General features: G+C 38.9%; 1 protein-coding gene across 1 annotated transcript; it reads left to right on the top strand.

Annotated features, from left to right (window-relative positions):
• The first annotated feature begins 366 nt into the window (after window positions 1–366).
• Window positions 367–13,944, top strand: LOC131080224 (arylsulfatase D-like). Its single transcript, XM_058018371.1, has 10 exons — window positions 367–419; window positions 1,337–1,477; window positions 2,219–2,340; window positions 3,250–3,372; window positions 4,177–4,600; window positions 5,466–5,602; window positions 7,167–7,301; window positions 8,716–8,878; window positions 9,686–9,807; window positions 13,589–13,944. Exons 1-10 carry the CDS (start codon window positions 367–369, stop codon window positions 13,942–13,944), a joined length of 1,776 nt encoding a protein of 591 aa, XP_057874354.1.
• The last annotated feature ends 1,268 nt before the right edge of the window (window positions 13,945–15,212 follow it).

Raw genomic sequence — 15,212 nt, 5'->3', positions numbered from 1 at the left:
GTTTCCAGGATTACTTTAATTTGATATATTTTTTGAAGTTCATAAGCTCACAGTAAAGGTTAGATTCTTTTTCTTAAAGTTGATCTGAGGTTAAGTAAAAAGTAAGATAATAGTTTTGCCTCATTTGTAAAATGATGAAAACATTCCTTTCAGTGAACGCCAACAGTTCTGTGCATGTATTGAGTAATAGGCACCTCTAGCACTTTTTAAAAGCCATTAACATTTTGCCTTCTTTCCAAATTCTCACAAGTCCCCCTGGAGTTAGCAGCAGCTGTAAACAGACCAGACTTTGCATGCAAAATCAACAGAACTTCTGAGTTTGGATTTCTTTCTTTTCCTTTTCCATCAGAATTTATATGACTGACTATGTACCTGTTTCATAAAACAGAAAGCAATGAAGTTTACCGGGAAAAACAACGGTAAGAAAGAAATTTACTGAGGACCTTCCTTGGATTTTTAGGTGTTTTGCTCAAGAAAATATAAGCAGATAATCTTACATTTCCCCTGCTACCACCACCCCAACAGCAGCTAATACAGGTTTGGCTCTATTGGTATTCCAAAACATATTAGTCTACTTTTTATAAGACATGGAAGTTTAGGAGTATATAGTGTGTGGTACAGTACACTCACTATAATTGATCATACTGTAGTATCTGCTAATGAACTAATGTAGTATCTGCTGATGAACTAGCAGTCAGAAGATGTGTTCTGGCACATGTATTTTACCTCAGGTGAGGATCTGTAAGCTTCCAATGGCAAACACTTTGAGAAACTAAAATGTGCAGAGATGTTTTTAGGAAGACAACCAAGTTAAAGCCTGTTGCTGCACCTTGATTTTGCAGGTGGTCCATGGCTTAGGGAGCACTTTCCAGACACTGTGTGTAGCAGGGCCTGCAGTAAATGCCACAATCAAGCCATTGCCATAATGAGCAATCCAATCACCTTTGTGCTCCTGTCCCACTCATTCCAGGAGCCTTAACAGGAGCATGCTACACCCCCATGCAGGGATGCCTCAGGACAATTGTAATTAACCAACCACTCATTCTGCTGGGAACATCTGCGGAGATCGGTGCAAATGTCAATAAAAAAAGTCAGAGACAAAATTCTTGTGTGAAATAACAATAGTAATAATAATAATAACCCCAGAAAATTATACTAATATTATAAAACTCAAGGACTTCTGTGCATATTCAGGAGCTCCATCTGCTGGCATTCTTTGGTTGCTGTTTGCACCTATACTGAGTCTCCATAAAACTTTAAGAATAGTAGTTTAAAGTCCATTATAAAATTTACAACTGCTTTTTTGTAATGTTACCCTCTTTACTTTTGCTTTTAGGAGATACTTAAAAATTTGGCTAATTTTGTGCCTGTTTCCAAGAACCTGTGTATCGAATCCTTCCAAACCTAACTTTTTGCTGATACTGGCTGATGACCTTGGTATTGGAGATGTGGGTTGCTATGGCAATGATACAATAAGGTATGAAATAAATTCTCCCTACCTGAACTTCATTGAAAAAAACCTACTGATGATACTTAGCATTTAAGTTAATTATTAATTTATTCATTTATCTAGATACACTTCTTTTCAAACTATGTTCAAAATGCATGTCCTACAGTAATTCCTACTGGAGTCATAATTATCCAGGCATGCTTGAGAGACTTTCTGGGACTTAGAACTTTCCAAATTTGTCTGTGCACTGTACTTGTCAGGCATGAGTATAATATATAAATTCCCTTAATTCCAGGGTTGAAATATAGAGGAATGAGATTAGAATTTATTATCAGTTAATAACTCCAGTAGATTCATTATGAAATGACACGTCAGTCTATGCAATATATTTATCCCTAGTGCAGTTTTCAACCTGTATATTGATTTATTGAGAGAATGATGTGTCCTTGTTCTAGCCTATTATTTTCTTGGATGTTGTGTTGTGAACAGACTCTTGTTCCCTCTGCTGCATGGGGTTTTGGTGTGGGACATACATGAGATACCTTGTTTCTCCCCCCACACATATTTTTTTTTAGTTATTAATAAAAGCACATATGCCCATGGAAGTCTCATTTCTAAGGAGTCAAGACATCTCAAAAATATATATAAAACACAGAACCTTTCTAGCTGACATTTTTGTAAATTTGATGATGATATGCTCAACAAAATCAGGATGAGCAGCATGCCATGAATTTCTGTGTAATAAAAAGATGGGACTTTTCTCTTTAGGACCCCTAACATTGATGGCCTGGCAAAGGATGGAGTGAGACTCACTCAGCACATTGCTGCAGCAGCTGTCTGTACTCCAAGCAGAGCTGCTTTCCTGACTGGCAGATACCCCATCAGATCAGGTTGGGCCTCTCTCCAATGGTTTGGGGTAGTTAGTCTAGTCAGTGTTGATATTAAAAATCCCCCTTAAATAAACTCCGTTAAAGAACCATTAATCTTGGGATTTGGAGTCTCAGTAAAATGGGCAAAAGTTAGACATGACTAATGATTGATTTCTATGGCAAAATCCCCATATAAAACACATTATGTCTGGCTAAATGACAACACAGAAATAGGCAAAAATCCAAACACTGTATAGCACCCAGAGGCAGAAAAAGAAGGAAGAAAATTGTGTAATGTTATGTTCAGTGGCGCTAGGATAATATTAAATGTAGTATTTTTAATATCCTGGCAAACGTTTTCCCAGTGAAATGTGCCAGGCTGTAGAATAGTTCTCAGCAATTTTGTCTTAAAACAGATTTACTTCAGCCATGTTAATTTATGACAGAAGACTTCAGCCACTGCATATGGCAGTAACAATCAGTGTAGTTTCTGAATTTCTGATGTGACTCTGATTTGCTGAAAGAGAAATTTAATTATGAACTGTACATTTCAGAAGTGTGTTCCCCTAACCCTGTAAACCTTTGTTCTGGATAAAACTGATCTGCCTTTTTTTTGTTGTTGTTGTTAACATCATATTTTGACAGAATTTTGATTGTAAGAAATAATGTCCAGATGTAGGTGTCTTCCTGTCATTTGTAGACACTCCAGCATAGCTGAGGCATCTGTATTGGACTAACATGTGATGATGTGGAACTTGGAAAAGACATAATTTTGGAGGTCAAGCAAGATATCCTGGGGCAGAGGAAATAGCTTATAAAAAGACACTGGGCTTAGGCAACCGAGTCCCATTCATTAGAAAGCACAATCTCAGAAGACTGGAGATCTGAAGTCTGTCTTATTTAATTCTAAAGACTATTATTCCTCTCTAGGCATGGCATCCAGCACTGAGCGTCAGGTTCTCTTCTGGAACGGTGGTTCAGGGGGGCTCCCACCAAATGAAACCACTTTTGCCAGAATACTCCACCAGCAAGGTTATTCTACAGCACTTGTAGGTATGAAACAAAGTTGTTGCCTCTTCATATTTGGTTATTCTAATTAGGTTGCTACTGGACAGGAACAGTTAAATTGCCAGGAACAGTTAAACTAGATTTTCTTGTATGCATAACTTTCAACATCAGCAGGGTTTTTAGAACATTTCCACAAGTCCAACGTGAGTACAGCATATCTGGTAAATCCAAAATGAGGTGTATGTAATACATAAATACACACTGCAAAGGGAAGTAAATTCAAAGGAAAGAATCTTGTTTGCCCAGTACAGATTGCTTTAGGATGAACCAGCAGAGATATTTACTGATGCATTAGAGCAGAAAAATGTCATCTGCCAGTTGGCAACAAGACACCACAGTGATCTTATTTTTATCAATTTCAGCACAGTGGTCTTAATGATACTGCTGACTTCAGCAAGGTTTTTAAAACTGTCTCTCACAACATCCTCATGGGCAAACTCTAGAAGTGTGGGCTGGATGAGTGGACAGGGAAGTGGGTTGAGAGCTGGCTGAACAGCTGATCCCAGAGTGTTGTAATCAGTGGCACAGGGAAAAGTTGTCACCAGTGGTGTCCCTAAGCACTGAGCCCAGTATTGTTTAACTTATTCATCAGTAATGAAGATAATTAGGGGACTGGAGTATCTCTTATGAGAAAGGCTGAGGGAGATGGGCTGCTCAGCCTTGAGAAGAGAGGGGACCTGTCACTGCACTACTGCTCCCTCAGTCTGTCCCCATTCCACACCAGCTCCTCCTTTGGCTGCACCTTAACAGAGAAATACGGGATTTAAGATCTTTGCTTTTTATTTCCAGGGAAGTGGCATATGGGTGTGAACTGCAAAACTCGCCATGATCACTGCCACCATCCTTTAAATCATGGTTTTGATTATTTTTATGGCATGCCTTTTACCCTTCTCAATGAGTGTCAAGGCTCAGATGACCCTGAATTGGCCAAGTCTTTGCAAGATACATATTGGTTTTACACTCAGATGATCATCCTTGCAGTATTTACTCTTGTGATTGGAAAACTTGCCAATTTATTCCCAGTAAAATGGAAAATAATCATCTGTCTGGCCCTCTGTGGTCTCCTTCATTTCATCTCCTGGTTCTCCTGCTATGGTTTCACCAAGCACTGGAACTGCATCCTGATGAGAAACCATGATATCACTGAACAACCAATGAACCTACAAAAAACTACTTCTAATATGCTGAAGGAGGCAATTGCATTCATTGAAAGGTAATCAGCAGAGGTGAGGAGCATGCTGGGGGGGAACAAGCAATACAAAGGGGTCCTGGCCAAATAGTGTTCCTTCTGCCAGGAGGAACAGAAAAATTATCCTAGGGTGATGAATGGACTGTCATACAAAGTGGCATATGAAGTTACTGTTTTACAAACAGGAGAGTGATAGTGAGTTTTGTGGTTTCGGTTGGGTTTTTCTTTTCCCCAAAGGTGTCCTTCATTTATTATCAGTAACCTCAACTGGAATTGAAAAAAAAAAATGCTAAGTCTTTAAAAGTATTTGTGTGTTAAATCTGAGCATATCCATATTTCTGTCAGGATTTAGGGGTTGTGTGTTTGTTTTTGAAAGGAAATGTGAGGTAATATAAATTCATTCTCTTAAACTTTGAGCATAGGTCATCTCAGGTTCCTAGGATGTCCTACCTGGCTTGATGTTGGAGCAATACAGTTTCACTGTGGGTGATATCTACCTCTTCCATGAGGGCACCTCAGGTGCTCACGATGCTCATCCATGTTTAAGTTTAGGCAAGTGAGTCCTGTTCTTGCTTCTAGGAATGTGTCAGTCTTTTGGCTATGACCTCTTCTAGCTTTTTATTTAATGTTTTGCCTGTCTAATTTGGAACTGGAAAAAAGAAATGACCCATTACTCTTTTGATCTTAACATAGAAAAAAAACATCTATGAGGGGTATGTTTTAATCCCCTCTGCTTCTCAAAACCTCAAAGTGAAAAAGATGTAAAAATAAAAATTGTTAGATTTCAACAATATAAATATAAATTGAGAGAGTAACTGCAATACCACTGTTATATTTTGGGTTGAGTGACAGTTTGAAGAGAAATGACTGTTGTTTTCTTTTATTTCAGAAACAAGCATAGACCATTTCTTCTCTTTGTTTCCCTTTTACATGTTCACACCCCTCTCATTACCACAGAGAAGTTTCAGGGAAGAAGCAGGCATGGCCTGTATGGAGATAATGTAGAGGAGATGGACTGGATGGTGGGTAAGTGCTGGTCTTGAAGAAAATTATTCATTGGATGTGGAAAAGGCATTAAATGGGTGATCACCAAACTCCCTCTTGGCATATGTAAAAATCAGTGAACTCACCTTGGTTACTTAGTTGATTTCAGAGATTGCCATACCACAACCATACAATACATCTTTCTTATTTTATTAAGATGAAAGCCTAAACTTTTCTTGCAAGGATTTCTTCATTATCTTTTTTTAAATGACATTCTTCTACATTGAAGCATTAAATGCAGTCAAATAACCAAATGTGTCTCTGATCATGTTGTTAATCAAAATGTATGAACCCTCTCCTAGCCAAAAGTTTGAAAGATATGGAGTTTCATTTAATAAATTGTATTAACTCAGTTAATAATCTGAGCTCTTGAGTACCAAGCAGGTTAAATTTCTATTTGGGTAATTTGGTTTAAAAACCTAACCTTACTTAGTTTTTTTTCTTTTCAATGAGAGAGAGAGAGATATAGCTGCTATTTCTGTTTTGTCAAAAATGAAGGCTTTAGTAGCAAAGTAATTGCCTCCTGTCAAGGCCACAATTCAATCCCTGAACCTTTTTTCCCCCAAAACCATGTCTACAAAATCGTAATTTGAGAGGAACCTGATTGCTTTCAATGGACAGGCTGAAAACTCCTGCAAGATCCAGTTGAACTAGAGTACTCAGCCATGCTTCTCTTTCCCCTTTTGGCACCAGCCACCTTCAAATATAGGCTCTGTAAGCAGAGATGATAGCAGAAGTCAAGATATAAATAACATATATAATTGAAACAGGACAGCAGCTAATGAGGACAAAACTTTCCAGAGTTGGATAGCTCTTGATTTGGGATCTAATTCAGAACCAATATGCCTAGTCTCAATCGAAACATTTTTTTTGTGTTTGTTAAGGTCAGCAACTAGTTTCACCAAGGACAGACAGGAAAGGAAAAGAGATTGAGCAAAAGTGGTGATCACTGGCTTGTGCTTTTTTCTTGTGCAGTTCAGCTTCCTGTAGGTATGGAAGCTGTCCTTGGCAAATATATTTGATGCAAAAGATGATGAAAATAATTAACTGAAAATAAATCACATTCTATATAAACATTTGATGGCATCGGTACAGAAAACATTCCTTATGAAGTTAGGTTTGAATTACAGTCCATGAAGTTTTTATTGTTGACATCAGGAAATTATTTTGGTTGACAGTATGCAGCCTGGTCTCAGAGTCCTTGTTCTGTTCCTGGTGAGACACAGCAGTTTTCTATGGTTAGTAATCAGAGCAGCACTATTATTTATGATTTTCAAGATGTTTGAGGCTGCATAGTGAAGACAATTCTTGGTGCAGAATCTACAGAACAAAGCTGACAGAGTATTTTGAGTAGCTTGAATAAAAGTATCACTCATTTATTTTCCAATTTTTTTTTATTTTCCTGTTTTTATAGACACCAGATACAAATGTTATAAACATTCATCAGCTTTGTCTTGGCAAATGGAAAGGATGCAGTCTTCACTGAATGTAGAGTCAAGACCTAAAAAATCTGACTGCATCTGCTGATGTTTTGCTTTGTTTATAGGCAGGCTTCTGGATGTTATTGACAAAGAAAACTTGAAGAATACCACCTTCATTTATTTTGCATCTGATCATGGAGGATTCTTAGAGGCTCACAGAGGAAATTCTCAGTTGGGTGGATGGAATGGGATATATAAAGGTAAATTTTAGTAGTTTATACATGCATAAGACTTCCTATTAAAAAAGAGTAGTAGAAAAAATATATTCAAAAATACTACATTTAATAAATTATACGATGGGATTACAATCTTGGATTGTAGGGCTGAAAAAAAGAATAACATCTGCTATTCATAGGGCTGGGGCTGAGTAGAGGGGCAGGATCTCCCTCAATCTGCTGGCAATGCTTTTCCTAGTGCACAACAGGACACCCTTTGCTCTTTTTGGCCCCAAGGGCACACTGCTGGCTCAGGGAGCACTTGCTCTTCACCAGGACACTCAGATCCTTCTCTGCAGAGCTGCTTCCCAGCAGGTCAGCCCCAGCCTGTAATGGGGCATGGAGTTGTTCTTCCCAAGATGCAGGTTCCTGCATTTACCTGTGTTGAATTTCAGAAGGTTCCTCTCTACTGATTATTTGTGTCAACACTGGCAGATATCATGATGCCTATTTTTCTTACTGTAGTTCTCCAGTTTCCCACCCATCCTATATAAGTTTCTTCTAGACTCTCTATGACTGGCTTGCAACACAGTGACCAAAGCTCTCTGGAATCTCTTGTATGTGCTTCCTCCAGATTTACTAAACCTTGAAAAGCCACTGTGACATATTGGGCAGCTTGGTACTTACTGTATAATGAAGACTGAAAGCTGCATCCATCACAAGTTCCCCTACAGAAGAAGAGTCATATGCATGTTGACCTTGCTCAGCATCACAATGCACATTGTCTAGTACTGAGTTACTTGATGAGCCACACAAGCAGTGTTTGATACAGCTGGGATCCTCCCACACACAGTCCTAAATGTAAAATTAGCCTTCAGTTCTTGATTTGAAGATTCCATGCCAGTAACAGATGCAAAAGAGGCTCACTTGAATAGCTTACAAACTAATCTAAGGAATTCACTTCCACTAGTTGAACATAAGTGTATTAGTAACAAGAGAGTCCAGAGGGAAAGAGAAATGTGCCTGGGGAGTTCCGGATGAGAGGACAATGCTGAAATTATGCCTGCTTAGAGAGAAGGTGAGAGGGGATACAATATCAATTTAGATATCAAAAATAGAAAGACATTACTATTTATGTCCACATACAGCAGAACAGGGGATATCCCAGTGAGACAAACTGACAAAATTTAAAAATACAGTTTAGTTAATAAATGTCTTTAAAACTCACTCTTGCTGTTGGGAACTGCATATTAAAAACAAGCAGATAAATAAGACACACAAATAATGAGAAGAGCCACTGCTGAATGACAGTCTACTGTTTTCCAGGATTTAGTGTGTTTTCATTAAAGGTGCATGAAATACCCTAAAACCTTTAAAACATTTTCCTATACATGCACAATAAACATCTGTTATCTTCTATTCTTTTATCTTTTGGATACCTCTCCCCCTTCTGTAACAGGTGGAAAAGGAATGGGAGGCTGGGAAGGAGGAATCCGTGTTCCAGGCATAGTTAGGTGGCCAGGAGTGTTGCCTGCGGGGACAGTCATCGATGAACCCACGAGCCTCATGGACATTTATCCTACAGTAGTTCAACTGGCTGGAGGGACAGTGCCCCAGGACAGGTACAGAGGTGGCTTCATAAATCATATTGCTTCTCTTCCTTTATTCAGACAGAAGCTGACTGTGTCATGTATCTAACAGCCACAACTTAAATTTTCTTTGTTTCTAAACCAGGCAATTCTCTAGTTTTTTTTTTACTTCTGCACAGCTTTCCCCATCTTGTCTGCTTAAGTGAAAAAGGCAAAGAAAAAAACCCATATGTTTTATCAAGGGTCATTTAGATAACTCAGTTCTCCTATCACTGAAAAGCAGCTTGGTTGGTTTGGGACACAAGGATGACTAAAAAAACCAGGCTTCTCTAAAGGACACGTGAAAACATGGGTGGCTAAGCCATTTCAGCAAAAAGCATAGAAGTACTAGTAGGCTGCAACTAAACCCAGTGACAACCCAGATTGTAATTGAATGGCTAGGTAGTTCAGTAAGTGTCTTCTTTTTTTAAAATTATTTTTACAAAGCCTGAAGCTCACAAAGCTGTCAGCGCTTTCTATTTCAGGTGGCAAAATTAAAACCTGTGAACCATGCCTTCACTATTGTTATCACTTCCAGGAAAATTACAGTAATGGTGTCTGATCTCCCCAGGCAGGATATGTGAACCAGCTGTAAATGCAAAAACTTCTAGTAGCTGCTAATTACTGGGCTCCACACATTCATCCAATTAAAAATCTCAGGGCTCATTAGCTGAACAGCACCTTGGTTTAGTGATGACACTGGAAATCTTAATGCTGCACACAGAGAGGGAGTACAGCTCATGCTTCAGCTGCAGAGTTAAAGTTCTGAAGCTATTGGGTGACTCTGGTGCTCTCCATCAGGGCCGTGGACGGGCACACCTTGCTGCCCCTGCTGCAGGGGACAGAGCAGCGCTCCAGGCACGAGTTCCTGTTCCACTACTGCGGGCTGTTCCTGCACGCCGTGCGCTGGCACCAGAAGCACAGTGAGTACAAACATCCCGTGCTGGGGTTCACAGCGGGCCCAGGACCAGGGAAGAGATGAAAATCTTGACTCCATGTTTCAGAAGGCAAATTTATTATTTTATTATTTATATTATATTAAAAGAAAATTATATACTAAAACTACACTAAAGAATAGAAGAAAATATTTCAGAAGGCTAGCAAGGAAAGGAAAGGAATAATAAAATCTTGAGACTGACCAGAGAGTCTGAGAGAGCTGGACTGTGATTGTTTTTAATTAATGGCCAACCACATGGGACCAATTAAAGATGCACCTGTTGCATTCCACAGCAGCAGATAATTATTCTTAACATTTCATTTCTGAGGCCTCTCAGCCTCTCAGGAGAAAAATCCTACCAAAAAGATTTTTCATAAAATACATCCATGACAACATCCCCCTCCTGCAGGCCAGAAATGATGCAACATCCTCTAGCTTCCAATGGAATATAATGTTAAAATGTACATATACACATATATATGTATGGAATTCATTCATTGTCTCAAACTCTCAGTTCTTCTGCAAAGCCTCATTGATTGTTGTCTTGCCTCACCTGAGATGAAGGGATTTGCTTCCTAAGTAGAGCCTCAAGAATCTCTTACTATTCTTAGAGATCTCTCTTTATTTCTCTGTATTGCACACCATTTTTGAGAACACAGAATGTTTCTCGGCAGAGAAATCTGTCTGACTGCCCTAATTCCTGGATAATATTCCTGCTGGAAGAGGAATATTCTGCCCCACTTCCTTAGTGAGAGACCAAATTCATACTCCAATCAGATGGGGTGTTTGAAGAATTGCTTTTCAGGTTCTCCTGCTGTTTTCCTTGCCTAAAATACATTGCTTCTTCTTCTAAACTATATGAATTCTACTTAAATAGCTATGCATACAACATGCAGATGCAAGGTGAATTTTGTGGCATTTCATGTTCCAATGAAGCCATGTGCACATTTAGATTTCTTATGCATGCCTTTCTACATTTTTTCTCATTGAGCAGTTTATGTTGAGGGGCCTAAAAACAATACCATGTTCTGCATATAAAACACCAGCTAATCAAATATGTAGCTAAGCTTTCAGCCAGGCCAAAAATTTTGATTTTTTGCTGCAACTGCAGTTTCTTCTGATTGGGCTGACAGACCAGGCTGTTTTAGTTCATTTTACAAGTATGTCACACTCACATTACTTATTTATTATCATCTTTTATTATCATCACTTATTTATTAACATCTGTCTCTTGAGCAGCCTAGATACCTAGATATCAAGCCATTGTGTCTTGATGTCACCCAGGCAGGACCCACCATTTAAGGCCTTCCCTGAAGCCAGAAGAATCCTTTGTGTCTATGTTAAAAAGAGTCCTTTCTTTTACTTCTGCACCATAAGTCTTATTAGTGACAGTCCATTTCTTTCTGCTCATTAAACTGATTGATTGTTACGAGATGGGTTTGAGACATGTTTGGATTGAAGCAGCAGGTTTCCTTTCCCTTGGATATATTAAATTAACACACTGCCCCAACATGCACATGCACCCTTCAGATTCTGTCAGTGGAAAATTGTATATCCCTCTTTGCCTCTTGGAGATGTGTGAAACCCCCACTGCTTTTATCAGCACTGATTTCTACTATCTTTTTTCTTTTCTTTTATCCTTCTGTAACCCAGCTGTCTACTCAGCTCACCAAAACAGGTTAATTAGAATCAGCCTCTCTCTGTCCTTCTAAGTGAACTAACAAGGACTTGTCTGTCTCCCACTCTGCAACTCCAGTAATTTGCAGCTGTGAAAATTGAATGTTAAAATTTAGCAAAATTGGAACAGTTCTCTCCAGACACCCTACACTCACTACTCCAAATTGCCATATAGTGTATAGATTATAAAGAATTCAGCTTAATTATTTATTGAAAAGAATGAATACTTAGTTCAGTTTTTCTGAGCACTGATCACTAATTCTATGTACATCTAGGGAAGTCCATGTGTCCATCTCATGTAATAAAGGGTTATTTTAGTAATATCATAACAGCACTCCAACTAGAGCTAGATAATCAGAAAAAAATGCATGTCCCAGGGAGTGCTTGTTTAACACCTTGTAAGAAATATCTATGCTGCCTGACCAACAGGCAGAAGAAGCAAATCCCATGCCCTGGGCACCTTGATATCACAGAGGATGCTTGCACTTCGGTCACAAAACAAACATTATTTTGGTAACAAGACAGGGATACGCTTGAGGATGCAGTGGACATCCAGCCAGCAACAAAGCAAATACTCAGACATAAGGGGTATCTGTCTGCCCTCATAAGCTGTCAGAAAGTTGAAAGACTTCATCCTTATTTCCAGATCTATGATAGTCTGAGCTGGAAAGGGCCCATAAGAATCATCAAGTCCAACTCTTAAGGAAATGACCTATCTGGGGACTGAACCCACAACCTTAGCAATATCACCACCACATTCTAACCCTTTTTCCTTCAGAAAACTTTTTTTTTTCCTTTCACAATTTCAGAAATGGGGATATCTAAAATTTATTTTCATTTCCTTACATGTAAACATTTCAGAACCATTGAGACAGCATCCCTCCATAAAAGTGCAGAAGCAGGATGTGGAAACTGTGTGGTGAAAATAAAGAAATACAGTACCTGCCAGCTAGCCAGCATATTTTTATATGGATATTTTAATCTAAGATACTACCTAAACCTTTATATGTCTTATTTGTTCCCTTTCACTTTTTAAGAAGTTTTAAAATTCAATTTATTCAAAAGATAATTGTTCTAGGGTAGTGACAAGAGAGAGACTGAAGAATAAAGCTGCAGGGTCCAGATATAAAGAACAGCTCTGGACACAAGAGAAGAAAGGAAGAAAAGTTCAGTTGAGTCCATTGAACCAAAAAGAAAATTCCACGTAGGGACAATGCAGTTGTCAGCTCTTTAATGCTTTGAGCACAGAAGTGACTCCAAGTGGTGAATGTCCTCTTTCTTCTTGTCTCCTTTTTCAGACATAGTGTCTAATTTCTGTCTTCTTGCTGGGCACATCCTTGCCTCTGAGTTCAGTGTAGTGCTTTCTAAATGTGAGGTAAGGAATAGGAGAAAAAGGAGAAGGGAAGGAGAAGTAAAATATCCTGTGATGTAAAGTAAAGTAAGTCCCAGTAATGTACTAGGACTACATTCAGCTGTAGTCCTAGTAATTTACCACAAGTTAGAAACCTGTGCTTATCCCATGGTCAGTAGAAGAGCTTGATGAAGTACAAGCTCTAAAGCTGCAAGCTATTTGCCTTCTTCATGTTAACTTAAAAACCAGACTTCAGATTTTAGAGCCTGCACTTACCACCCTTTTTGGAAGTGTGCTGGAACATGAGCAGAGAAATAAACTGTGGTCAGTTTCTGCCTAAATGTACTTCTTCACTCAGATGTACAGAGCCAGAAGAACAATCTATCAATATATACACCCAGAAACTGGGGACTACATTCTCCATTTTCCCACCTCTAAGAGGCATGAAAAGTTTTAAAGGGGAACAAGAAAGTGGCAGACTCCGTCTGTACTGAAGCTGTTGGGCTAACCACCCACATGCTGCACACGGTACCCAGGGCCAAGGTGTACCTGCGAACCACAAAAACCACTTGAATCCCTGCCAGCTTCCACAACACCTTTTCCCTGTATGTAATAACCATGACATAAAACTCTCCTTGGAACAACAAGTGAGATCATTTAAACATGAACCAGCCTTTCAGGGACCACCCCCCAGCTCCTAATGACATTAAGCTGTTCAAATGTGCTTCTCCTGTGACAGGTGGCACTGTATGGAAAGCTCATTATGCCACTCCAGTATTTCAGCCAGAAGCCTCTGGGGCCTGTTTCAGAAGAGGAATGTGTCCATGTTTCGGGGATGGGGTAATCCATCATGACCCTCCACTACTGTTCAATCTCTCACAAGATCCGTCTGAGGCAAATCCTCTTTCAGCTGACACTGAGCCCTTGTTTGACACTGTGGTGAGGAGAATGAGAAGAGCTGTGGAAGAGCATTGCAAGACTCTGACTCCAGTCCCACAACAGCTCTCTCCTTACAATAATATATGGAAGCCGTGGCTGCAGCCATGCTGTGGCACATTCCCGTTCTGTTGGTGTAATGAAAATAACAAAACATAGTCTAATACCAAAGTCAAAGTACAGCTAGCTTTAAAGAAATTGGTAATTTTTCACATTCACATAACTACAGTCATAAAGAGAATAAAGATTAAATTATACTGGGATAACTAAAAGGGACATTAGTAATCACTAATGGTTTTTTTCAACCTTTTCTCTTATCCACGGAAATTAAGTAAGGCTGTGGTTTAAAAAAATTAGGGGTCATCTATATAATCTAACTGTCAAGTGAATAATTCAGGATTAAATACCAAATAAATGAATCAAAATTTATTTTCTTACTGACTTACAACCAAGCAAATGATGACAGATAGAAAAGCAAATTTTCAATAGCAATTGTCTGTATAGGAAATATGCTTGTTGAGAGAACAGGACTGAGCCCAAGAGGGTATCCCTGTTCAGGCCTTATGTTTTTAATGCAAATTAACCTTTTGCACAAAAATGAAAGGATTATGACAATGAAAAAAAAATAAAAATAAAATTGCACATTTAATTTGGGAATATACCAAAATGTATTGGTCTCTCAGAAATAAACACCTATTAAATTACAGCATTTTTTTGCCTCATTATCTGTGCATTTATTTGTCTGTCATGCAAGATTTCCCAGGGAAAACTCAACTGACAAGGATGTTTTAAAAATTAGATAGCTAAAGTTAGCATCTCAAGAGCAGTAGCAAAATACCTTGTTGTCATCTTATTGCACAGCTCCCATACCTTCTCAGTGATTTCTCATGTGCAACTTCTCACAGCACCGACTCCTTCTTCTTCACAGCAAAACCAACAAACTCCAACTCTCCTCAACCACCTAACCCACTGTTTTGTAGCATTTGTCTTCTTATTGGACACAGCTGTGGCCTGTTAAGGGCAGGCCTGTTCCTAATCTTTGGTGATTAGCACAGCTGCAACTCCTCAGGGGTGAGACTACCTTCTGCACTATCTTTATTTTCTTACATACTGTCCCCTCACAGTACCTAGCTACTCTGAAATGTTAAACCACAGCAATTCTTACTGATATGTGTTTTCCATGTAGTTAGGTCATCTCACTTGTGAGAGCATTGAAAATCATCACCCCGCTGCCTTGAGAAGATTGCAAAATTTGAGACCTATCTGTGAGACCACTTCATAAGCCTGCATGTCCTACTTGAGTAGGAATTTCATTCCTGATTTCATAGGAATGCCATTATAACTCTGAAAAATATTCTTTGTTTAGTGAAATAACACTGTGTTTTCAGTAGAAGGTGTTGAAAAAAAATTCACCTCACAGTCTCATC

The sequence above is a fragment of the Melospiza georgiana genome, chromosome 2 (genome assembly GCF_028018845.1).
Source record: "Melospiza georgiana isolate bMelGeo1 chromosome 2, bMelGeo1.pri, whole genome shotgun sequence".
In the NCBI taxonomy this organism is placed as follows: domain Eukaryota; kingdom Metazoa; phylum Chordata; class Aves; order Passeriformes; family Passerellidae; genus Melospiza; species Melospiza georgiana.
This window is presented reverse-complemented; position numbering and strand designations above follow the sequence as displayed.